We start from the raw sequence: 25917 nt of genomic DNA, 5'->3' as shown, positions 1-25917 counted from the left end.
TTTTTACGAGGAAGACCGTCCCACAGGCTGAAGCGCTTATTTTTAAACCCAACGCGGAGGGAGTTTGCCAGCGGTCGGGCACAGGCCGCAGGGACCGATGGCGGCACGGCCACCAAGCACCGCACCCCGCAGCGCCTGCATGGCCGGCTGAGCCCCCATCCTCCCCGTACCAGCAGGCAGGCTTCAGCCCGTCATCCCTGGGCTGAACGCCTGGTCGTGTCATTTGCCCTTCAGGAGTTGGGACTTGCTCCACCACTCTATTAGGAGCTCCCCGTTTCGTGTGTTACGCGTGGATGTGCCTCGCAGTTTCTTCCGCAGGCACATCTGACAACAGCTATATCCCCTCACACCCCTAGAGATGCTCTGTCGGCCCTTCTCACACCAGCCCACAGGAGACTCCCTCCTCTTCCCCTGTCTATGCTGTATTTAGATGTTTCCCCCACCCCCTTTCATAGCTGCCTTTAAGGACAAGCAAAACAGGCAGTTGCCCACAGCCTTCTCCCGTGGGTTTCTATGTAAACTTTGCAGCTCTGTTTTCCCTGGACTCGCAGTCTTGTCGTCACCCACCCCACCCCCCTTTCCTGACCTTCTAACAGTCCCCTCAAAAGGAGCCATACCTTCCATCTCTTTTCTTACCGCAGAGGCTCTAATGGCCTGAACCAGCCCTCCCCCCCATGGTTTATCTCTTCTCTTTCTCTGCTGCAGCCTGCTCGTGGAATGATGGACAAGCTAAAGGTTGAGAAAATACAGTAAAATGCCTTCCTTATCCTGTAATGACCAAGGGGGAGGACACAGTCTGATAAAAATGACAAGCCAGAAGAATTGAGAGCCAGACCCTTCACCTGCCTGTCCCTCAGCAGACAGAAAACACTTGATAGACCTGCCATGATTGCAACTGCTGCAAGCCTGGAAAGAAAGGAATTAAGTACTGAGCCAATTAGAGCTACAACTTTCTGGCCAAAGAAATGTCCTTCTGCTACCTGTGAAGAGACTAATTCAGAGATTTATAAGAGAAAAACCTGGAGAAGGTTGAGCATCGGGAGCTGGTGGAAAACACATCTGTAGCCCTGTGTTTTATGGCCAGAGGGCTTTGTTTAGCATCTGGCATCTGCGTAGTCCCACTGCAATGATGGACGCTCACATGACGTGAGATCCAGCTGCTCGCTTGGGCCTATCTCTCTTTTCAACCAGTTACTTTACTCCACTGTTTTTATTGGCATGATTTTTGACAGGAACCACTAGTGCTGGATCAGCCATTTCCTGCTGGTGAGTGACCAGGAGGCAAACACGTCGTTGGCTAAAGTGCCCCAAAGGCGGTCTAAGCTGCTTTGCAACAAAGCACCACTAAACCTGTGACACGGTGTGCTGCGAACAACGCTCCATCCACCTCCAATTTAAACAAATTGAACCTGAAGAGGCCACAGGGAGAAACAGGCAGGGGAGATAACAGGCATAAGACTTGATTTATTCCTGTGGCTGCTTGAAGTGACCATCATAGAAACTTCCATGGATTTTCTACTCTCCTTCCTTGTTACTGAGCCCAGATGGAGACCGAAGGGGAGGTTCTTTAGGTCTTTAGGGGAAACCCTTTAGGTCTGCCCTACTCAGCCTCCCACCACTCTTGTGGCTGCCTCCTACCCTGCTTGCCCAAATACCTCCTTCATCTCAGGTTTTCAAGTTCTCTACCCGGCCCTTTCTTTCCATGCCCACCATCAGTACTTTGGGCAGAGAGCCCCAAGTTGTACAGTGTAGTTAGCTGGTGCTCCATGAGGCACCTGCCAGCTTTGAAAAGAATTGGCTGGTCAGATAGTATTTACTCTTCTCCTTGTTTCCCTCTGTTAAAATCATGCTAAAAGCAGGTAAAATGACCTTCAGTAGTTACTTTTACTTTCCCATGCTGTGACTGACACAGAGATGGTACAAAACTGTACCGGGAGAGGTAGCACAAACAAATCATGTCTGTTGGGTGGTCTGTGTATGAAAGCGCAGCCCTGAGCAGGCTGCAGCTACCATGTGGTTTGGGGAAAGGGGGGCTGGAGGACCTGTGTTGTGTCTCTGCCAGGTGGCTTGGGCTTGACTCCCCAGCATGTTAGCCCCATGGATCAAATTGCCCTTTGCAGCATGCTGTGAAGACATTTCAGGCTCCCTGATGGCTGTATGCCAGGCCGAGTGATGTGAAACATCCCCCCTCCGCTGCATGTTCGAGATTAAAACCTCACATCAAATATAGGTATCTCCACTTCTTTTTAACAGAAAAAAAAAAAAGAGCAAAATAAATCCCACAATTAAAATAGGTTTAAAAACTTAAATATATACTATGTTCTGAAAGAGATGGGCAAGAAAACATTATATGCAATGTATTTGCCAGAAACGTGAGCAGAGAGCTGAGGTACTGAGGGTAAGGGAACAGGCTGGCAGCAAAATCCTTGAAATGTCACTGTGAATGATAGAGGCTGAGTCTCAGTGAAGCCTTGCAGCCAAATTTACCTGAAACTTTGGGGGTATCTGAATGGATTGATCTGTCTTAACTGCTGTGGTCCAGCCTAAATCCCTCCTTTTTTGCACACCTAAAGTGGTGAGGATGCAGTCTGGATTTCTCAGTCTGCACCTTTCTCTGGACTAAGGCCTGCTCTAAGAAGAGTTGATCCCCAGCAGTGAAGCAGGCTGGCCCTCTGTCAGACCTGCTAAGGCCCTAAAAATGGTTAAAGCCCATCTACTGCCAGAGGACTCTTGGGAAGCTCCAGTCACCACACATGGCAATGCCCCGTTCAAGGAGGGATCTGAGGAACGCTGTACCACCAGTCAGGCTTCTCCATGTGGTTCAGGTTCACATTTAAACATCGGTGGTTCAAGCCTTCGAGAGGCCGTGTGCAGGAAGAGCTGAAACCTTTCCACTGCATCAGAAAAGGAAGGGACATGTATCAACCTGTGTTGAGGAGCTCAGCTCCTCCCACACTGGCTCTGTAGTGATTAGCTTCACCTTGGCAGTGAAGAGGATTACTTAAGGGAGAATCAGCTAATGGCAAATCAAAGATCGTCGTTCATCCACTTATAGCAAAGCTGAAAGATCAGGGAGCTCAGAGGGATGTGGCTTTGGGTCACTGGTTAGCAGCCATTCCACCTGTTTGCAGCAGTTTTCCTTGGCAGCATTACAAATAAGGCATTTCCCAAGTGAGCATTTATAATCTGACCATGACCAGAGCCAACTTTGGGGACTTTAGACTGAGCTTTGTATGCAACACCCATGGCAGAGGAGGGAAGGTGGATCTACTCTGGCTCCTCCTCCAGTATAAAGCTCATCCCGGCACCAAATCTGCATCGAGGCCCCGGGAAAGGCCAGTTTGCAAAGAGCCAGCTGCTGGTGCTTCAGAGGAAGGTGTGAAGCATGAGGGCAGAGAGAGCTGGAGTAGAGGCAGCTGTGGCTGAAAAGGGTGAGGGGTGGGAGGCACTCAACCCCCTCGGTTAGTGAGCTGTGTGATTGGGTACTCACTTTTTGCTTTCTGTGGGTTTTGTTGCTGGTTTCTGTAATGCAGGCACCTTTTGTTTTTTTGTGGCTTTATTTGTTTGTTTTTTTTTTTTTGTTTTGTTTTGTTTTGTTGAGGGGGTTGTAGTGTGGCTATTGTTTTGTTGGGTTTTGTTGTTTGTTTGGTTGGGTTTTTTTCCCCTTCCTCCCCTTGGAATAACTAGAGATGAACTTGAAGCCTGTGAAATGCAGGCAATGGGACCCATGGGCTGCGCAGCTTGATCCACTTCTGTAGTAAGTATATTTGGCTCCTGCTAAGGTGTTTTAACCAAGGTCAGTGGAAATAAACACTATGGCCAGGCAGCTTGAGACAATTAGCAGAAAACATAAAGAGAGCCAATTTGCCCAAGCTGGTCAGATCAGGAAATGACAGTCCTCACAAATCTGCAGCTCAGAGGAGGGAGACATCTTTCCGCAGGAACTTTTGTAAATTCTCCCTTGGCTGATGCAAACCAGCATAATTGTGCTGAAGTCAGGGAGAGACGCTGGTTGTTTCTGGCTGTGTGCTTGGGGTGTGTGTGCTGAATGATTTTGCTGAATTTATTTAACATCCTGATTAAGATTATTTTTTTTTTTAATCTCCCAGTAACTAGTTCTTCTCCTGATATTTTTCTGATGATGTTAAGAAAGGGAATCTGCTTGTCTCAGGCACTATCTATTGTGTAGTTGCTGCAATACCATTTTGCCGAAGAGCTGGAAACTACAAAGGTCCAAGTGAACACTGAATATCCACAGTGTGAGAGTAATTCTCCACGAAGGTGAAAATCTGTCTGACAGGCTGAATAAGGTCACATTCGCACTCTGAGTTAGGCAACAAAGGCAGGTAGTGAAACCCCCTGAAATCAAAAGGTGTTTCCTATAAATGCAGAGGCCCATGTTAATGTGGCCCAGTGCAGGGGGACAGTTTTAATTAAGCTGGATCTGGAAGCCGGAGTGGTTTTTTTCAGCTTCCTTGTGACCAGAGGACAGGAAAAGATTTTGCAGTAAAAAAAAAAAAAAGACAACCCAACTGTTGATAACTGAGGCACCTCTTTTTGGCTTTATGATCACTGTGCAACCAGGCTTAAATGTTCTGGAAGCAAGTTCCATCAGCTCTTTTCCAGCCATGGTAGGTCCTGAAATAGCAGACATCAGACCTGTGACTGGTTCTTCAACCTAGCAGTGCTATTTTGGCAGCAGGCCCAGGGTTAAACATAACAAGAGTCATTTTCAGTCCTCGCTCTCCTGAAGGTCAGTGGCCCAAATGGTTGGATGTTTGTCTTAGCTGTTTCCGGACAAGGTCTGCATTTTGTAATGATAAGACGATATTCAGAGATTCTCATGTTGGCAATCTCCCACTAACTCTAATTAGAAAGCATGTTTTTCCTGAATAAGGATGTCAGGGTTTGGTCATTGACAATTTTTAATTGTTTTGACTATTTTGAGCTGGGTGTTCCTTTGTTGTTGCTAAAAAGGCTCACTGCTCCCTTTTACCTCCAGTCCATGACTTTCACAGGATAGTGCAGCTCATCCTTAGCATTAAGCCCATTAAGCCTAGCTTACCAGAATCACCCATTGCCAGGTGAGATTCTGAGGTTCATTCATATGCTCAGGTCACATGGAAGAAACAGTCTCCCTCTTAGAAATAAGCCTGGATTGCTCTGGCTTGCCAAATGCCTTCTCAGATGAGTCTCCTCCCCTCAAGAAGCTATCAGAGAGGTCAGCCACAAATTGGTCCCATTTTTTCTGCCAGACCTCTTTGGCCTTGGCTTTCTCATCCGGTAGCATGGCACTGTATCTGTGAGAGGAGAAAAGTCAGTGTCAGGCAGGAGGCAAGGGGGCAGCTATTTCAAGATCAGTGACCAAAATGAAAAGGCAGGAAGCAGCAACAGAATAACCCTTGCAGGACATGCCTACAGGACACAGTTTAAAGAGCCTTGAGCTCCTGCCAGCTGGGCTCACGCTGGTACAAGAGGTGTCACGGCCATATCAACAGCTACTGAGTCCTGCACCATGAGGACAAACAGCTCATTCTGCATAAGCTGGAGACTTGCTGGGCAACACCCAGTGACTAGTAGAGAAGAGACAGCACTGCTGTTGCTTTCAGATGTGCCCTGGGCTTGGTCCAAATTGGTAGGAAATAAGAGTATTTGTTGTCTCTCCGGCTATGTGGGGTCTTGGTACTGACATGAGGATTGGCACGGGATTTGGCAAACAGACAAGAGTCTAGGAATATGCAGAAAGACCCTGGGCACCATATCCAAACTATTTTGGGACATTCAGAGCTGCCCACATAAATAGAAAACATGGTTAAAAACATGCAGACTAAGTGCTGGTAGATTCTTTCCCTGTGTTTCTCCACTGTGCAGTGGCAAACACTGTAGCAAGTTGAATTCTGGCAGAAATAGACAAGTGATACAAAGAGGTAAGATTTCTCCCATATCCAGAAATGGCTGCTGGAGACAAGCTCACAAAGGATGGGAAAGGAGGAGTCAACTGAGGCACTGAGTTAGGGAAAGGCACTCAAGGGCATGGGCAGAGGAGCCTCCGTGGTCCCTGTGTCCTGCCCTTGGAGGAGACACACAGAGGAGACTTTGGATTAACAGAAGCTCAGTTCATGTAGCAGAGGAGACTCTGGGGCCAAAATCCAAATACAGTGTGTTTCTAGGCAGCAAGCTGGTAGTCCCCTTAGCATTACTAGGGCTAGACGAGAGAGGTGAGGAACTTACTTTATGGAGTTCAGTGCAAGTTGTTTTAAGGTCCTCAGGTCGGCATTCATCCCACCGATGGCCATGAACACCTCATAGAAGTCATAGGAGACTCCCTTTGCCCCAAAGATAGGGGGATCATCGGGACTGACCACAATGGGGTGCCCTTCAGCCATGAGGTCAGCTGCAGGGTGGATCCGCAAGTCAGCTACCAACATCAGGACCTGGGCGGGGAAGGGTGGGAGACGACACCACATCAGGTTATTGCTGTAGCCGTGTTTGCATTACAGCACCCGAAGCACTGCATACCTGCTCTAGCTGCCTGTGTCAGCAGGCAGTCATCAGGGAGGAAGAGCTTCCCGAGGGCTGTCCAGAGTGTTTTAGGCATTCTGCTCTGAACTGCTGCAAGAGGACCCTACTTCTCTCCACTGAGTACACAAAGAGACTGGTTTCTTAAATTAATCACCTAAATTAAGGCCAGAGGGGTGAATAACTTCTGCTTATTTATAACAATTTGTCTCTGAGCATTTCAGGAACAGTCATTTGGTTATGTATTTGCCATGACACTTAGCCCAGGGCATCCGGAGCTGGTATCAGGGTTCCCTCCCTCAAGGCTCACACCGCTACATCTCTACCCAAGAGCATCCTTTCTGCTGTGCCCAGGGGACAACAGGCACCACGCTAATGTGTTGCAAAAGTGTTCCCCCTGGTTGTGACTACTACAAAACCAAAAGACTTCCAGTTACAATCCCAGCTTCCCAGCCTCTAGCCCTCCTGGCTTTGAAGTATTTTCCATGATGTCTCTTTAGGCATCTCCCAGGCTCTAGGCCTCATCTCCACTAGGGAGGACTGCCTTCACAGGTTCCTCTACATAGGAATTCAAATGATTTTATGCTGACTGACATTACAAGTCTCATATATACACAGCATGTGTCTACATAGCAGACTGCAGTGCAATGTGCTGCAAAGGAAACTGAGCTAGCCTAGGTGCAGCAAAACATCTAGCTGCCTTCCAGGTCCCTGCTTCTCCTAGCTGCTATGGTAAATCCCATTCCAGTGTCTCAGCTCTAAGACCGAAGCTTTTACCAACATACCTGGTTGGAGATGGGACATACTTCTACAGGAATATCCCTCTTCCGAGACAAACTTTTGGCTACTGGGTGTTTAGTGAGGGCAAATCCATGGCCAATCCGACTGGTATTCAGTAGTAATGCATCCAGCACATTATTGTCTACAGAGGTGCCCTGCCAGGCTGAGCAGAGACAGGTAAGAATCAATGCAGTGTTGTGAGGAAATATATCTTCTCAAACTGACAGATGATTTTGTTAATAAATATCCCAGTTGCAAGGTGAGAGGGCTGCTCATGCTCTGAGTTCCCACTTTCAGTGAAACAGGGATAAAAATCTGCCCAGGACATTGCCCCAGCATAGAGGTATAGCCACTCATCTCACCTGGATTTAGATATCCACGGCTATTTAGATGTCCATCGCTCTTACAGCTAAACTAATCATGCTGGTCTCCATTCATAGTCAACAGAGAGAAGTAATAATTCCTGGGGAATGGCCTGTGCATTAGGATGAGGTGTATTGCACCTCAGAAATGCTTGTTACTATCCACGGCTGTAAAACGAGCCTAGAGTAACTAGTTCAGATGTAGACATCTTCCCTGTAGATGTCAATATGCAATAAGCATAACACACAAGTTTGACACAACTGTCGTACATGGTTAGGATAAATCCCACCCATGTAGACTGAATACTATATTGCTAATTATAATACATTGCCCCTGGAATGAAGGGTAACAATCAGTTATTTTGATGAGTGTATTCAGTTAAGACTTGAGGCTGGTTCAGACATTCCTTCACCTTATAATGTAAAATAAGGGTTGAGGAATTCTGCTGCCACTGTGGATGGGAGGTAGGTGCTGTTCCAAGGAAATGGCTACCAGCAATAACTTGTGCAACATGACTCCATGTCACACACACAGGGCAAAGACACTGAGCAACATGACGCCTACAGTCAAGAGCAAGGAGCAGGTAGGGAAGGTGTCATGTAGGAATGCTACAGCAACAAGCTGATATGGGGAGAAGCATAGGGAAAACCAATTATATACACATGTATACACACACACACATCATCTTGATATAGCCAGACTTACTTCTTCTGTGCTTTGCAAGACTTTTGCCTCTGCAAGCAATAGCAGACCTTGAGTCCTCATGCTTACCAGTCTCCCCAGCATGGAAAAAGTATGGCAAGTTGACCCCCAGGGAATATGGGATGGTCAGGGCATCCTTCAGGTCCCATAAAGAATGACCTTCATCCTCTTCACCAACCTGGGGGAAAGAGGAAAGGTATTTTTGAACACACTCAGGAAGATGGTGGGACTTAGAGCTATATATCACTGAGGTGCCAACTGTACTGAAATTACAATGCTGTGGGACAGGGTGCTGATTTTTTCAGGGGATTTTGTCAATTATCCTCAACCAAATCCTCAGCTGGAGGATTTGTGATTCATTTACACTGTTTTCAGTTAATCAGCAGAGGATCTGGCTTTGGTATAAAACATATGTCATATTATACATGTAGTTATATCGCACCTCTAGGGGTTAACACAAAGCCACAGAAGAAATACAGTTACCAGGTCGAAGCCTGCCAGGGTGTCTGGGAAGCGGGCTCTGAGTGCCATGGCAGTGACGATGGCTTCTTTAATCTGGGAAACATTCAGCATCCTAAAGAGCAAGAAAGAGAAATCAGTGCAGAGGCTCGCTCCCAGAAGGCCTGCCTTCTTTGGGTTTGACTTGTGAAATGGGGCCCCCAGGGGTATTTCCAAAATGCGAGTTGCTCCTGAATCTGACAACCAGCTTCAGATCTCCAGAGTAACAGCAGTAGAAAATTGATATTATGAAAGGAAACCCCTGAATGACCAGGAAATGCCTGGCTAGACCCTGCTGTCACTTGAGTTGAGGCATGCTTGTCTGACTCACTGGCTTTCCCATCTACCAAGCAGGGAACACAGCAGCGTGGAGAAAAAATATTTCAATTTTTATTTTTTTCCTCTCGACTGTTTTGCTGGGAGGTGGGACAGTAGCTGCATTTCAAGAGTTTTAAATTTAGATTTCTTCCAGCCCTATTGGACTTAAACATCACAGTGCATTTTGCAGACGGACCCTGTCCGTACCCAAGCTGGCCAGAGGCAAGCCAGCTCTGAGCTGGAAACGGCGTTGTGCCAAGCCGGAGTGAGTAAGTGCTGCAGAGAGGTCTGTGATATTTGCTCAGGATCACCTCGCATGACTTCATGGCATCTGGCTGACTTGGAGCACAGCCTCGTGCCCGCCTGCGAACAGCAGCACCAACATGTACAAAGGCTGCCGGGAGAGCAGCGTCCGCAGGGTCCCACGAGGACCTCTGCAATACCGAGTGCCCGTACTGGGGCACTGCTGTCACTGCTTCAGGTTCCTCAGCGAGGAGGAGTGTGTCCAGGCTCACGAAGAGAACACGCACGGCTTGGACACGCACGCAGCCCTCCCCTTGCTCATTCCCACACCCAGGGCTCACGGACGCTTGTCCCTCCGGCGCACGCCGTGAGCTAACCTTGGTCACTTTGCACATATGCAGACTTATATAGAAGATTTCTCATCCTCAGCCTTTTACACGTGCCAGGGAATGCTTCGGGAGTCAACACCCTGGGTCTGACGACGCACGTGGGCATTGCTAACCAACTGTGGCACTTCAGCCCAGCCCTTGGCATCACTCCTCCTGGCCTGGACTCCTCTCCCCACCGCTGCCCTCACTGTAGCACAGCCAGCCACGCACGGCCGCTCTTAGCCCCGCTCAGCCTCTACCTGTGTGCTGCAAATATAATCTTGGCTCCAAGAAAGTCAGGGTGCTCCTTCACAAACTGCCTGGTCACTTCCTGATAGGTTGCCACAGACCATGATTTATTGTGCCGGGTGCCATCCAGTTCATACACCTGCAGGAGGAAAAGCACGTGGCAAACATAAGTTGGAAGAAGTGTTTTGTTGGAGGGTGGGATAAATGAACTGAAGGAAACCTGGGGAGAAACAACATGCTGCGGTCCTGGCAACAGGGCAGAAGAAAAACAGTTAAATCTGTGCAGAACATTTTCTTCTTGAAGCCTTCACCAGCTGGCAAGAACCAAAGAGTGGTTTTCCTCCCTCCTATGTGATACAAGAAACAAGTTTCTCCATGTTCAGGCGTGGCAAGCAAGTGCCCTTGAGTACCCAGAGGAGACCATGACCTCTTACTCATGTCTGTATCAAACGCTGGGGTGTTTTGTCCAGCCGTCTGCCGGCTCACACGCACTCTGTGCCTTGCGGTGGCAGTCTGTCAGCCAAGGCAGCCCCAAGGCACACGAGGGCTGAGCTCCATCAGCTACCAGCTGGGCTGGGCTTCTGCTCTCCTCTGCCAGAGGTTTTCTCCATGACCTTGAGTCAGTTGTCTAGTCTTGCCACGCTTTCCCAGTTCTCTGGCTGCTAACTGGGAAAAATAATCCTCCTGGTGTGCTCCATCTCATCAACTTACTTTGTGAGTTCCTCGCTACCGGGGCTATACGCAGGGCTTTTGCCCTGATTTCAGCAGGGGTGTAGACCCTGCATGCCCCGATTGATACAAACCCACAAAGGCCCTGCCTGGGGTTGCTCACAAACAGTGGCTGAAATCACTCTCTCTGTTCTCTTCTTAGCTTCCTCACCTCCCTTTTCTCTTTCACCCTTCTCCTCCACCCTTCAACTGGTCCACTCCGCCTTCCTGCTGCCCCTCCGGTGCTGCCCCTTGCAGGGATGCCCCTCGCTAAGCCCCTGCACCCCGTCATGCCGTGGTGTTCCCCCTTGCAGGCACCAGCAGCCACGGGGCGGCCACAGATGCTCGGAGGGAATTTTCCCCTGCTGCAGCCCATGGGAATGTGAGACTTTACACAGCTGAATTTGCAAACACAGCTGGGTTTGGGGGGCTTTTCCACAATGTTTGCTGTTTCGCACTAAATCCCGACTTTCATTTACTTTCCTTCAGGGGCCGCTTCTGGCGGGCTTTGCTGCAAGGCGAGCTTTTGCAGAGTGTCAGCGCTGTTGTCCAAGCCTTGTAGGGGACCTTCAGCCACACAAGCGTCTTGCTGCTCCTGTCACACCTTGCTCACCTCGACTTTCATGGCAAAGCATTTCCTTTCCCTCTCATCCCCCCCTCCAGCCTAGCTGGCACTTCCCCGCCTGCGCTACTCATCGGGGCTGGCAGCCCAGAGTGCTCACAGCTCCTCACAGCTCCTCACAGCTCCTCACAACTCCTCACAACTCCTCACAACTCCTCGCAGCTCCTCACAGCTCCTCGCAGCTCCTCTCAGTGCTACCTGGGCTGCGGGCAGCCTGCCTGCCTGTACCTCGCAGCACACTGAGCTGCCGGGTGTGAGTAAGCCCCCGGGGGCTCTGGAGGCTCCCACGCCTGCAGCCAGCATTAGGGGCTGGATGGGAAGCAAATCTTCCCTGCCAAACTTCTGTTCAAAAGACAGTACAACCATGTCTAAGGGCTGTTGGTAAACGCAGGGTATTTTCCAGTCAGGCCCACACACTCGTATCGTCGCATACTCTTGGCCCGGAAACCTGTGTGACCTGGGGGGATGCCAGCACTTGCGCTGTCTCACAGCACAGGAATTTTGACATTGCTGTTATTTTCTCTTTCCAGGTACCCCAAAGACAGATGGCAACTGAGTTCAGAGCAACTGACTCATGACCAACCCCCCCCCCCCCCCCCCCAACAAAGTAAGATACATATAAGCTTTGTAGTCTTCTCCCCCTCCTTTCTTTTTTCTTCTCAATACACCCTTCTCATCTCAAGCACGATAGAGTGCCAGCCTGCAGCCCTGACACTGAGCCCTATTTTGCCATGGGGCCAGCCCAAGCCGCAACAGGGCAGGGTTAGCAGCCCCGCTCCCCAGCTGTTGGGGCGGAGGCATGCACAAAGCCAGATCAGCCTCCAAATTTGTCACAGCACCTGCCTGTCTGCTGACGGGGTGGCTGCGGAGGCCTGCCCAGCGGCAGCGGTGGTTGCTGGGGGCGCAGACATTGATCTGCAGCTGGCTGGAGCCCACCAGCCTTTGCGTGCAGGGGCAGTGATTTAAGGAAGTTGCTGGCAGGCACAGTGGGGGGTCGGGCCTCCAGCAGGATGTCAGCACAGCTGCTCCATTCGATGGACACCGTGGTGCCAGCAGCAAGCTGCTACCTGTGTTCCCACGCACAACCCATCACCACCACCACTGCCTGGTCCTTCAGGTGCTGCCGGATGGTCCTGGCACAGCAGCTTCATTCCCCTTGCAGTGGACTGTTAAGGACATGGTGGAAGGTGATGTAGTGAGGAGCAGCGGCCCCAGTTTGTTTGTTTTGGCAAGGCATCTACCTGCCCCTCTGACAGAGCTCCCATCGCCATGCTGCCCTGTGTGGAGCTGGTCTGGAGAACTGTATGGAAAAGGTGTCGAAATTGCCACTGGGACAGTGGGAACCACTACAGCCGAAGAACAGTGGTGGGGTCTGCTGGTGCTTGGGAAGGCGTTAGGGCAGTGTGGGGTTATAGGACAATCTGACCAGCTCAGGATGACATGCAGGGAGAAAAGCCTAAACTATTACCAACAGATTTTAGTGTTAGTAGCAATGAAAGGAGCAGTTCATACTTCACACACATTACCAAAATTTTAGGTTGTCTGAAAACTATGGAAGACTATGCTTTGCCAATTGGTTTGCTAGCCTGTTCAGAAAAATCATTCTGAAATAATCTGTGGATTTAAAATAACGTAACCATTCCAGGATAAGTCTCTGTTCAAGGTGGGAAATTATTCCAAGAGAGCTGCCACAGAACAGGTGATTCTGGTGCAGACAAAGCTGATATACATCTTCCCAACCAGCAAGATTTCAACACAGCTCCCAGTCAGACTGTACAATGCAGTTTTGTGCTGTTGCCCAGTAAGTATCTTCCTTAGCCATTAAGAACAAAGCATATCTCACTTTCAAGCCCTTGCCTATGCAAATCTCCAACAAAGACCTTTGAATACGATCTAGGTTTTCCAGCATCCTTGGAAGGGCAGGTATGCAAACATCTAAAAACTGAATTCAAGATAGGGCTTGAGAAAAGTTATGGAGAAATAAGGATTTAAAAGAATAGTAGAGAAGCCAAAAAGTGTGTACCGGAGGCAGGATAGCTCTTATCTCGACATACTGTACGTTATCTTCATAGAGCTCCAGCAGCCCCTGGTAGAAATAGGCCTTGAACACAGGTGCATAGCAGATAAGTCCAGAGGCAATGAGAAAGACTTCTTCAAATCTATCCCAAATCAAAGTCTGAGAAGGGTAGGCCAGCTCAGGGGCATCTGTCACCAGGGTCAAGTTTCTCAGCAAGCTGTAGAAAAGGGTAAAGAGAAGAGGAAAAATGAGAAGAACAAACAAGACAACTGGCTTTTGGCATGCAAAAAGCTGCCAGCTGGTGTTCTGGGTGCTCAGTACTGGAGAAAATAGGTTTCCTATTGTGAGTTTTATTGTCAGAGGCCACGCTTTGTGGACGTGACACACTGCCACCCACATGCTCTGGGGCGCAGCAGGGCAGCGGCTGTGTGGAAGGAGGCACATGCTCTTTGGGCAGTGCCAAGAAAAGGTGCAAAGCCGTTCCTGCCACAGTAGAGGCCCAAGATCTAACCCAGAGACTGTTGGTAGTGCAATACAATGACTGGTGCAACTAGGAAGCATTCAGGTAATTTTTCTGCCACCTATATTTACCGCTCTAATGGCTGGTACAGATAATAGCTGACAGGTAAATAGTCATATGCTACATGTTGAGCCACAAGCAGGGTAAGGCTAGGTGTTCAAAACCTGCCCCTTCCTTTTTGAGCGCAAAATCTGGAGGAGTAATAGAGTTACAGAAGCAAGTATGAAGTTTTTATATCATAAGAATTGTACTCTGCTACCCAGGGGTATCGTAGAATCATAGAATCGTGGAATGGTTTGTCTTGGAAGGGACTTTAAAGACCATCTGGTTCCAACCCCCTTGCCACGGGCAGGGACACCTTCTGCCAGAGCAGGTTGCTCCAAGCCCCGTCCAACCTGGCCTTGAACCCTTCCAGGGAGGGGGCAGCCACAGCTTCTCTGGGCAACCTGTGCCAGTGTCTCACCACCTTATCATTAATCTGAAAGTAGGCTAGTACATTACTTTTGCAGACAATATATTCTCCCAAACATCTTCAATGCATGTAAAAAGTTATGACAACTGGCCCTGTGTTCACCACCTAAAGGCAGACTGAGTCTCCAGTGGATGCCATGTACTGGGCCACCATCCACCTGCTTACTAAGCCTGTAACTTGTGCTGGTACCTTTGTATTGTCAAAATATGTAGTCTAATATAAGCAGGTGGAAAATTATTGTGAATCAGAAATCCTTTTTCCGCCCCCGTGGAACAAACCTGATATCCTGTCTGCCTTACTGATAACTTCTTCAGATTTATCTGCTGGGAAACTACTGATAAGAATCGCAGGTCTTGGCTTTTCCTTAGCGGGACGGAAATGTGTTTATTTCTTCCATAGACTCAGCTGGTACATAAGCCTCTTTCAGAAATCCAGAGAGGCGGCAGATAGTTTTATCAAGCAGAGTTTAAGGGAGCCAGTAATTGCAAGATTATCTAGTTGTGGGTGACAGATTGTATTTAGGACAGGGTGAACGTCTGTGCTGCAAGGCTGTCCTCTGGCCAGCTGATAGCCTTTATCCCACCCGAAGCCTTGCCTGCAGCAGCAGCTCTCCTCCTGCTGCTGGTGCCCACCTGAATAAGAGTTTGTAATAAATTTCTGAGGCCAGTGGGCAAAGACTAAATGGCAATACAGAGGTGATTAACTTAATTCCTGGGTGGAAAAACTGAAGCCATGGCAGCAAGCTACAGAGCTGGCTGCTTGCAGGCGGGTAGGCTTACCAGTCTGGCCAGGCCTGATGCTTATCTAGTGTCAGGGGCTAAGCAGGCTCAAATAGAAATACCTCCAACCATCCTTCATCTTTCATCCAAATATATATTGTTTCCCCTCGATAACAGCTACTGTTTCCGTGTTTGATGTCTTGGCACCCATCCTCTTGCAGTGCTCTGCTCAGTTATATTGGAGGTGTGGGTTTGATTTGTGCTCTTATTTTCTTCCAGGAGGCTTCTGTGGATGGAATTAAAAACCTCTCTCCTACAGATGTAAAATGTGATCTGGTCCAGACTGATAAACGAAGACATCCCGGACAGGAACATCCCTTTTGAGTCCCTCCAATCTGCCAATAAAACAAAGCCTGTTCCCCCAGTGTTTGCCTGCTGTTTCACTCTCTAAGGACCCTCTTCCAGCAGCTGCAGTTTCATTTTTTCTTAACTCTGTTAATTTCTTTGCTGGGAACAATTTTAGAAACAAAACTGTACATAAAGAGATGCTCGTACCACATTAAGGATGAGATTTTAAATGCTCAACAGTCAAGAAAATTCAGAGTTAAGGTTTCCACAGCAACTTTGGCTCTGCCCTCCCGTGCATTACAATAGGGGCTTTGGGGCCATTATCACGGGACACTGGGCAACCCCAGCTACCCTTCAGCAATCCATGCAACCAAAGGGGACCGAGCTGGACCGCGGCAGGGGCAGGCAGCATTTGGGGCGGGCAGTGGGGAGCACGCAGCAGTGGGAGACATCGCAGCATCACCTTAGAAACCAGGAATGCAGGAGCCAGGGGCACCTTGAAGGCGGTGATCCAGCTGCCGGAGCTGCGGTGGAGGCCAGCCGCCGGCAGAAAGGGTGTGCTGCAGCTTGGCGGGGAGGGGAGAGGAGGTTTTGTGTGGGAAGAGCTGGGGAAAAGAGACTTTTCCACTCCCCTCCTGGCCAAAGGGCAGCTCCGTGCCAGCCCCGCACGCCGGCGGAGAGCACCTGCCTGAAGCCGAGAGCCGAGCGGGGCTGTTCCCACCAGCCTTGCAAGCACTGAGGGAAAAACCTCCCCGTGGATCAAAAGGCTGTGCAAGCCCATTCTCGCCACCCCGCGTGGCTTCATTTCAGATAAGGACGGGCGGTTAGTTGGGCTCCCACCACTTTCTCCCCTTGTCCTGTGAGAACTCGGCTCCTCCAGCAACGGGCACGCACAGCGCTCCCCTCCCTGCCTTTAAACCTAGCTGCACAAACTTGTGGTTGTTTACTTAGCCTGTGCTCTTGGGCTAGAAACAGTAATAAATCCCCACACCGCCCTGCTCCTAAAAGCACATAAATCAAATCGTGGTTTTTTTATAATCCCCTTTCCTTTGAGACTGATTATTGATCCCTATAACTGTTGAAGATTTATTGCGTAATAGTGATCCATCCTTGATAACTGGATCATCTCCTAAGGGTTCAGGGGCTTTTGCCATCAGTAGCTCATGCAGATGAAGCAAAGCTTCATAAATACATTTTTTGCTTCTTTTCTGGAATGGGCCCTCGCCAGTGATCAGGTGCAGACTACAAATAGCCTTCCATGTCATGTCATATATGCACTGAACAATGCTATTGCAATGCATATGCCCAAAGGGGCACAACTAAAATGACCAACTAAGGATTGCTTCCTTTCAACTGTGGTTTTGCTTTCTCTTTTCCTGTTTTTTTTTTTTTTTAAATCCCTGTTTTTCTTTATTGTGCTATATAATGCAGAAGTGAACGGGTTTGTTGCCTTGTTTTTAAAGGGATTCTTTTTCCTGACTCTTTTTCTGTTCTCGATGGGTAATTATACCCCTCTCCCCACCGTAGTATCTGAATGTCTTCCAGTGGTGCATTAAATAGTGTGACTAACATCTGTCACATGTGGTTCATTCGCTTTCTCTCTCTCTCTCGTCCCCTCTTCTTCTCCCCAAGGGGAGACTTGTAAAGGGAGTGGAGTGCTTTGTTTCTGTCGTGGATTTTTATTATTTTTTTTTTCCCCGCTTGTAATGCACACACTGCCCTATTTTCCTGTGAGATAAGGCGGTTGGAGGACACGGAGGGGAGGGTGATGGCGTTCCGGGCAGCTGTTAGTGCCCAGGGGAGTTGTCCCCGCAGCCTCGGCCATGGTGTCATCTCCCTCACAGATGACTTCATCCTGGTGATAGAGAGCTCCTCTGGGCCGCCGGAGCTGCGCTGCCGGGCACAGCCTTAATCCCCGGGCTGCTCGCGGGGGGGAGTGTGCTGTGGCATTTTACAAATATCTGGAATGTCAACACTGTTTCCCTAAATATCTAGGGGCATGCTCTTGCTTTGGAAACGGTGGCCATTATGTTGCATCTTGAGGAAAAAAAATTACATTCTCCTATATCATAATTGATTGTGAAGTAAATAAATGAGGGGTTTGTTTTCTTTTAAGTTTCAAAGCAAAATTCCCTTCCTTTCTCTGTCTCTTGGCCCGTGGTCTCCCGACTCTCACAATAGCATCCTTTTGGAAGCTTACCAGTAACAGAATACTCTGGGGTCTTGGCCCATAAGGTGTGTGTTTTGAAGAGGAATGATTAAACCTTCTTTTGAGGGAAACAAACAAAAAGACTTCCTTCCAAAACACACACACACACACGTGTATGTATGCATATGTACCTAAAAATGCAAACAGCAAAAATGTAGTGCAGATACCTCTCTCCCTCGCCCTTGCCTGGGCAGGAATGCTGTAAGGTGAAGGAGGTGCAGTCTCTTGGAAACATTTTCATTGTTCCCTTCACGTTTGCTGATCCACCCTGTCTTGCATGAGAGCCCTTCCCTGCTGCCATATTCCCTTGATACTTCCTTGAAACCACCCAACTATCCATCCGTTCCTTCCTCTGACATCTGCTTTCTCTCAGCTTGTCAGTGCTCAAGGGCAAAGAGGAGTGCAGGAAAGAGGTAGCCTGGGATGCACATGTTCAAGAGACTGGGAGAGTTTCCAGAAACTGAGAAGCAGAACAGATTGGGGCCTATTCCTGGCTAGAGACCTATTTCCAGACGGCCAAAAAACATTCCTAACCCCTATACTAGTACCCAGGGATTAGATGAAAATAGGAGGGGAAGCGCCTCAATGTGGCTGTTGTTCGTGTGTTCGCACATTATGTTCCATGGCTCCTCTGCAATTTTGTGGTGATGAGCACAGAAGGGCAAGAAATGAAGGACAACATACTCAAATGAGTAAGTCTGAGCACCCAGGATGTGAGAGATCCAAGTCTGTACTTGGCTCTGACATGCATTTGCTGAGGAAAATCTCTTAATTGGTCTCTGCCTCGGTTTCCCCTCTGCCCTTGGGGAGACCCTTGGTATCAGAGTCTGTCTGGTGTCCCTGTGCAGAGCCTGACACTCTGAAGTCCTGCTCTGAGTTGTGGCTGCTAGACGTTGTCAGACAACTAATACAAAAGAAGAGGAATGTGATAACACTGACTGAAAATAAATCATGTTCCCAAACAGGAACATAGGGAGCCAGGTAATACACAGCTTCATCCTCCTAGGTGTATAGGATGCCGTGGCCTATGGTCTCAGCCAGAAAGGGATGTCATGCTATGGAAATACAACTGAAAACAAGTACAATGAAGGGCTGCTCCTGAGACCATTCTGAAATACCCAGTGCAATTGCTTGGGCTTTAAGGAAGTGAAGCTGTTTCAAAATCCAATCTCTTGTACATTATTTATGGATCTCTTGGTGAGGTTGAAGAGAGCTGGTGCTGTGGTCTTTCCCTCCTGATCACTCCCAGTAGAAATTGAAGGGAGCTAATGGGGAACCAGTTTTCTCTCTGGAAGACATAAATAAGTGACTTCTCACTGGATCTTATTTCTTCTGTCATGTGTCAGGGCAGTTGAGCCTCAGGATATAAAAGGTCAAGAGCCCTGAGTCTGGCACTACTTTCTCCTTCTCTTCTGGACCTCCATAGGAGATGGGTGGTGGGTGCCCCAGAGAGTCAGCAGCTCCCTCTGCCCTGCCCCTTGCTGTTGTTGGGAGGGAAGGCAATACCATGCCAAAGGTCTGACAGCTCCTCAGTTTCCCAACCTGACCTCTTTCCCAGATCTGTAGGGCACAGAGCCCAGACAGCTTCCATGTGGAGGGGATACCAGCTCCCTAAGAGTTAAAAGGTGTCTATATAACACACCCTCACTGAAGATCACTACAGTAAAACCCATAAAGTTTTACTTAGGAAATGCTGTAATTAAGGTCACCTACATCACCTTAATCCAGACTTCTCATGTGTTAGCACAATACTGTCTTTAATTACATGACACCTCATGCTATTTTTTTCTGTGGGACCCCAGCCCCCGTAGCTCCGTGGATGGCGGTGCCCTCTGAATGGATCGCTACTCAATATTTTCCTTTGTCCTCATCACTCAGTGTCTGACTTCATGCATTATTTAGTGTGCTCTCTCCAGCCCCCCACTCACCATGCAGAACTACACGCTTCCTCCTGGCCTTTTCCGCAGGGCTTTGTCCTGCGATCAATGGATAGGGAGATAGGTCTCCCTCTTTCCTGTCACCGCCGGTTGGAGGGGGAGCCGGGCTATTCCCACCCACCTGTAAGTGATTAAATGGCCAGTGGCTGCTGAGCAGCCAGCTAACACCTGGTTCTGACAAAAGGCTGCCAGCAGTTAAGGTAGGAGCTGCCTGCGAGGAGGGGAGCTCCTGTGAGAGAGCGATGCTTTGGGGAGCCATCTGAGGTGAGAGCTCCCAGACAGTTAGAGGAAGCCTTGCCTGTAAGGGGAGAAGTTGTGTTAGCAGGAGGGGGAAAGAGTGCTACCAGGCAAGAGAGCCTGGGTGGAGGGTTCGTGGCTCAGCCAGTGCCCAGGCTGAGACCTAACCCTTTGTCTGAGGGCAGGAGGGCAAGTCACAGTGCCTGGGGGTCATGTTGGGAATGGGCGCCTCGTGCTTTAGCGTGGCGGGTAGCAGCAGGATTTCAAAGACAGTCCTCAGGAAACAAGGCTGGTGTTTGGAGGGGGAGGTTGGGATTTCTTCTGTGTTGTTTTGGGGGTTTATGCTAGTGCAGTAACATAAGTAGTTTGCCCAACTTCTTGCTCTCAGTCAAGACAATGAATTTACAAACGATTTCTCTGCTGCTGGGGAGACCCTGTTTATCAGCTACCTGACTGCCTTGTCCTGTTCCTGTGTACCTCAATGAATGAGGCAAGGTCTTGCAGCCCTGTCCCATGTTGGGAGTACGTCCACCCTGGGTGCTGAGGAGAGGTGGGGGCAGCTGATATAAATCTACTTAAACTACTATCTTCAGCATGTCTGTGCAAAGGACCAGAGCGAGGGTACATGGAAAACTTCAATTTTGATGGTCTCTAACTCTGGTGTAGTTAATGCTTCAACCTTCAAGCTCTTATATTGCTATTTGCTCATTCTGTGTATACACCCCTAAATGGAGTTCCTCACTTCCAGAGCAGCAAGCAAATGGAAAAGTTGGCCCAGAATGATCCTGCTGGCTATACAATGCTATCATGAAGTACCGTCAGGCTTGAAACCCCTCTTCACTCACCTGCTATCAAATTCAGTCACGTTGCTCAGCTGTTTCCGGTAAGTCTCCAGCAAAACCCACTGGGAGCACTGGGCTGGCACTGGGTGAGGAGGGTTAGGCTTGGAAAAGCGAAACCGAACGGTGCCCGTGTGGGTGAAACAGATGTAGCAGTCGGGGAGGTAGGTGGCATTGTACACCAGCCAGTCCACGCTCAGGATGGCGTAGTCGTGCAAGTGTAAGATAGCACCTGGTGGGAAGAAAAGTATATCCTAATGAGACACGGCAGCTGAGAAGAAGGAGCTGAGGTTTATATGTGATAATAGTTTGAGTTCGCCCATCCAGGGGCACCTGGAAATGCTTCTAGATGGCTGTGAGTGACCTCTCCCAGCATAGACTGTACAGCTGCTCTGACTCCCCCATGCTGGGGGATGTGCCCCCCCCCCCCCCCCCCATCAAACGCAGGGCAGGCAGAGCGTGACAGCTCCCTGGGAGTGCAGGGAGGGGGGAAATCAATAGGGAGCTCTGCTTCTCCGCTGGGATGGAAAATGCTCCGAGTTATTAAAGGTCTTTCAGACAGACTTTGCTGTGAGCTCGCTCAGGCCCTACTGATTTAAAGAGGAACTCGCACAGTAGGCAGCAGTTTACAAGGTATGCTAGCAGACCCGAAGCAAGCCTCTGTGTCAAAGCTGTCTGAATCTCAGCCTCAGTTTTTGAATCTAGTCTGTCTCTTCTTTCATCTCTTTGAAACTCTGGCATACACCAAAATCCCAGACCATGATACACCAGGGAATTGTACTCAGATGCATAAGTACCACATACTTCCATGCCTTATCAAAAGCACGCTCACTTACGTTGTACGTCTGCTGCTGGCCAGCACAGAGGGCCTCTGGGATACTCTGTTATTGTGCAGCATGTTGGTAACTGCCAGTCCTCCTGGCATAGGAAGCATCTCTGCATGTTCACCTTCCTCAGCCCATCCTTTTGTTTTGCTAAAGTCTCTCCTTTTGCAGAGATTTTTTACGTTATTCGTGCTTGAACTAAACTTCACCTTTGTAAAGGGAAGAAACTGTGAGAGTTTAAATCTTACAGATATGTATTTTATTAGTCTAGGGGAAACCTCATAGTTAAAATGGCTTTGATGCCCTTAGGGGTAAAGGGAGAACATGAGTAGCAAGAAGAAAAGGCTTGTATGTATGTGGCATTAGACAACCTTTAAGACTATAATTTATAGTGGACTAATCTAATATAGACTATAATGCCTATAATCTCTCATTACAGAAGGTCTGACTGTTAAAATGCTGAGCAACTGTGGTTGTTGCTCTCAACCGTGGTTGTTTGCTAGTGCAACAGAATAGGCATGCCACAGCTGTCTAGATCTGACCTTCCTCTCACTGGCAATGCCACTCTCTTCTCTGTGTGACCAGCAATAGAAATTACAATAGTGCTTGAAACAACAGTAATTCCCAGGGGGCTCTGATCAAGACCGAGGCCACTAAGACTAGGTCCTATTCAAGCAGCTACAAGGATGTGATCTTGGCCCTAAAAGCTTACAGTGGTTGCAAAGATTCCAAGGACCCATTTTAACATCTCCTGGATTTAAAAGTTTTGTTTGTTTTGATTCCTCCTTGGTATCAAAGATACCCCATTGGAGATGAAGAGTGGGGTATTTTTAAATTCCTTACTGTTCAGCAACAAAAGGTTAATGACAATTCTGACATACCAATCGTTTATTGCAACAGATTAGGATGCTGCAAGTCTGGGATCCTCATCCCACCCCAGAGGCTGGGAGGGAGAAGCTGGGAAGTGAGGAAGATGACTGTTGTCCATGTGCCAGTGTCACAGCCTTGCAAGTGAAAAATACTCCTGTGGAGAAGCTGACTCCCAAATTTTCCAAAGCAGGTCACCAACCTGTTTCCAGGCAGCCGTGTGGGCAAAGCCACGGGATTTTGAATCTAAAAAGACACCCACGCTTCCAGGTGGTCCACTGTTCGGAGTCACAGGAATATTGACAACGTTTGCTGCAACTGTCTCCCATCTTTAGTTAAAGGAGACACCTTATTCAGGTACTTCCTTACTGAACCAGAGATGCAGAAAACACTGGTCAGCCAGGAGTCAAGGCCTTCCTCCTGTGATCACCCCAGCCTCCTGTCTCGCTGCTGAACTGTCAGCAGCTCAGGGATGTGGAGACATTAGGCTTCCTGCTACCCAGCCTAGGTGTTTGGGATTTCACCTTGGCTAAAAATATCCTCTCCCCCTTCCCACAGCAACCCAGAGTACTGAACTTTCAGACACTGCTGTGTCCCAGCTGCTTGTCGGAGGATGCACAGGATGGTGTGGTGAAGGCATCTGACAATCTCATCCTGCTGTCTAACCCAAAATGATCCAAATACATTTGAAACTATGTGTGTGCTGCAAAGTACAGAAACCCTTTTGATATAGTGTGTTGCAGCCCATTAGCACATAGATTGCTGCACAACAGAGAGAAATGACATCTCTAAAGACAAGAGGAGAAAAGCCTGCCCGTATAAGCAGAGGTCTCCTATAAGTGCACAGACCAAAACCTGACTAAGAAAGACTAAGTGAGAGAATACAGTAGTTATTATATTGTGTTCTATAGGTCACACCAACACAGGCTTTGACTTGCATTCAACGGGTAAAGAAAGTTGCAGCGCTGAAGGTAGCACCTTTCTCTCCTCTTGTGCCCCCAGACTTTCCAGTAGACTTCCAGGTCTGCTACAGAACCAGCTGCAGAAAATCTTATTGGGAGAGACAGCATTTTTGGCTAAAAATGAGGACTAAGACAAGGCTGGTAGCATGTCTGTGGCATGTGTATGTGGGAAAAGGAAAGGCCCTGGCTGGAACATGCTGAGCAAGTATGGATGTCTGCGGCGTCTTGTCTTTGTTTCCTTTGTCCTTTCTCCACACTTGAAAGGTTGAAAGATCCATATTGTAAATTATAGCAAGTGCTACAATTGCTGGAAATGTGTATTCACCCAATCCATCCCCCTTTTCCTCTCTCCCCCTTCCCTGTCCCCAGGCTCAGAGGCAGGGCTCTTCCTGGAACCCAGTGAGAACAATTTACAGCTCTCATAAGCTCGTCTGCCACATCTCACGCTTTGTCCCACATCTGCCATGGAAAGCAAAAGGTGAGAGGACGATGAGTAAGACAAGCAATCCTTAGGCCAAGCCTACCTTTTGGCATGCGCTTTAAGATGCTGAACACTGTGCTCTGATCAATGAGGCCTTTTGCCCGAAAGAAGTGCATGCTTGGAGGAAACTGTCCTGTAGCTATGGCTGCTGCAACCTCCTCCTTCTTGAGGTTTACAAGCTTTGTGTTGAGCTGCTGTTCCTGTCTACTCAGCACCAAATTGCTACCCGTCTGACAGGCTTTCTCCTCCTGCATTAGGGAGTCCCGGTCCTTCCAGAGTGGGGTGGGGAGGCAGAGGGAAGCCATATTCAGGAGAAGGTATGCCAGCCTTATGCCTTGCCCAGATGGAGGCTTCATCTTAGAGCTGTACCTAGGTAGGAGGAGAAGATTGGAGCATTAGAACAGGTCAGAAGGTGATATCTAAGAAATGACCCATTGGGGTATTAAAACTGTTGGCCCATCCTGCATAAGTAGTGGGTTAAGTGGATGCTCAGTACTGGAGGTAGCATCTGGTACCAATGTCCCCTGTGTTTATGGCTATGCATTTGCACACTCCTCACAATGCTGATTGCACCTAGAAAGACTGTGGGCAGGGTGGAGAGGAGATATCGCTCCTCGGATCAGGCCGGCAGCGCATTGTGCAGACCTGCGATATGGCAAAGGTCTCACCCTGGAACAGGGGACTGGTGAGGTCAGGATTCCGGCTCACAAGCTGGGATGGAGGCCCCTCAGAATAAAGGGAGCTGGTAACAAGGTGCCGACGGTGCTGCTAGCGTCCCAGGGAGGGAAGCAGGGGGCCATACCACGTGAGGTGCTTTTGGTTTGTTTTGTTTTTTTTTTTTTTTTGCTTGAACTTATCAGATCCTGATTCCTTACAGTTAAGAGAAGACCCTGTTGCACTCTTATGTTATGTTCCAGCTATCAGGGTTAATTTATGGGCAGAAAACCCCACACCTTACTCTCCAGTGACAGAGGTGTGTCTTTTCCTTGCAATCCCAGGAGAAAGAGGACAGAAGGGAGACCATGGGAGTAGTAAGAGATCACAGGAGACAAGCACATGTGAACTCTGAGAACTCTGCCCTTCCCAAAAAAGCACAGCTGCAATATAATCCTTCAACACCAGGCTTTAGTGACCCTCCACACCAATCTCTCCAGACCAAAGCAGGCTGGAGAAAAGCTCAACATTTTGAAATGGTCCCCTGTGAATTACACAGCAAGTCCCTGCTTGCATGTGTCTTCTGCTTCCAGCCTCTCTTCCACCCGTGGGTCCAGCAGGATGCCCTCAGCCCCATCAGTGGGCCCCAGGAGATAAAGGCGTGCTGGGGGAGCAATCTGCTGGGAACAGAGCCAGGGTAGGGGCAGCCCCACGCCAGGCCTGGCTCTGAACTTAGAGAAAGAAACATCCTAAATAAGGTGCTATCTTATCCCTGGTGAGACTGACTCACTTACTGTGAACTTTCCTCCTCCTTGCATCCAGAGCTCGTCCAGCTGCAGCCCGAGAGAGCAGGGACCAGTTATCTCTCTTGCAAGCCGGCGCTGTCCCAGCAAAGATAAAGAGGCAGGATCCGTCCCGGCGGTGCAGAGCGAGGCACCCGCCAGCACACACAGTTCCTCTTCCTGTGCTGCCGTTACAGCTTGCTCAGCTTTTATTTATCCCCGTCCCTACTGCTTCATGAATATATAAAGAGGAGGAGGAGGCAGGGGAGGTTATGAGAAAGCGGGACACAGGCACCCAGGCAGGCGCCTGAAGGAAGCTGGGCTGGGAATTGGGGGGCCAGAGCAGCGGGGTCACCTACGGGAACCCCTCCAGCTCCCACACAGAACTGAGGTGTGGATTCTTTAACCCGTCACTGACTGCCAGTGAGGCAATCCGGGGCTTGTCTGTGCAGCCCTCCCACGTACCCTGATACGCACACACAACTTTTAAATATCCTGGAAGAAATACTTAGGCACGCATTCCCAGTATAGGGAAACTCAAGCGGCACTCGGGCTGTTCCAGGAATACACATGAGTATCTAATCTGATGTAGAGTATCTGTGCATTTAATGCCCACAGCACTGCAAACTCTACTTACTAATGTTTTGGGGTTTTTTTTTATCTGAGAAAACAGTAATTT

General features: G+C 48.9%; 1 protein-coding gene across 2 annotated transcripts; it reads right to left on the bottom strand.

Annotated features, from left to right (window-relative positions):
* Positions 1–2291: 2291 nt before the first annotated feature.
* On the bottom strand, positions 2292–25407 carry ADA2 (adenosine deaminase 2). Of its 2 annotated transcripts, none has more exons than XM_032986436.2 (10): positions 25251–25407; positions 23846–24171; positions 20675–20900; positions 13394–13604; positions 10052–10179; positions 8848–8938; positions 8368–8542; positions 7305–7462; positions 6232–6434; positions 2292–5300 (listed from the first exon to the last, which is right to left on the bottom strand). In XM_032986436.2, the coding sequence occupies exons 2-10, from the start codon at positions 24156–24158 to the stop codon at positions 5117–5119; spliced, it is 1689 nt and encodes a 562-aa protein (XP_032842327.2). In that variant the 5' UTR covers positions 24159–24171; positions 25251–25407; the 3' UTR covers positions 2292–5116. The 2 variants fall into 2 exon arrangements, with proteins under 2 accessions (XP_032842327.2, XP_009971871.3); XM_009973569.3 differs by having other exon boundaries at positions 8434–8542.
* Positions 25408–25917: the final 510 nt, after the last annotated feature.

This window comes from Tyto alba, unplaced genomic scaffold (assembly GCF_018691265.1).
Source record: "Tyto alba isolate M040663 unplaced genomic scaffold, T.alba_DEE_v4.0 Super-Scaffold_21, whole genome shotgun sequence".
In the NCBI taxonomy this organism is placed as follows: Eukaryota; Metazoa; Chordata; class Aves; order Strigiformes; family Tytonidae; genus Tyto; species Tyto alba.
Note: the sequence above shows the minus strand (reverse complement) of the source record. Positions and strands in the feature narration are given on the sequence as shown.

Bases quoted from the DNA above. Each gene is read 5' to 3' on its own strand.
- ADA2 (XM_032986436.2), bottom strand. From the start codon at position 24,158: ATGAAGCCTCCATCTGGGCAAGGCATAAGGCTGGCATACCTTCTCCTG. The intron at 8,939-10,051 runs GTAGAGGCTGAG...CTTGCTCTTTAG, and splicing joins ATTATATTTGCAGCACACAG to GATGCTGAATGTTTCCCAGA. The intron at 5,301-6,231 runs GTAAGTTCCTCA...CTCCTCTCACAG, and splicing joins CTTGCACTGAACTCCATAAA to ATACAGTGCCATGCTACCGG.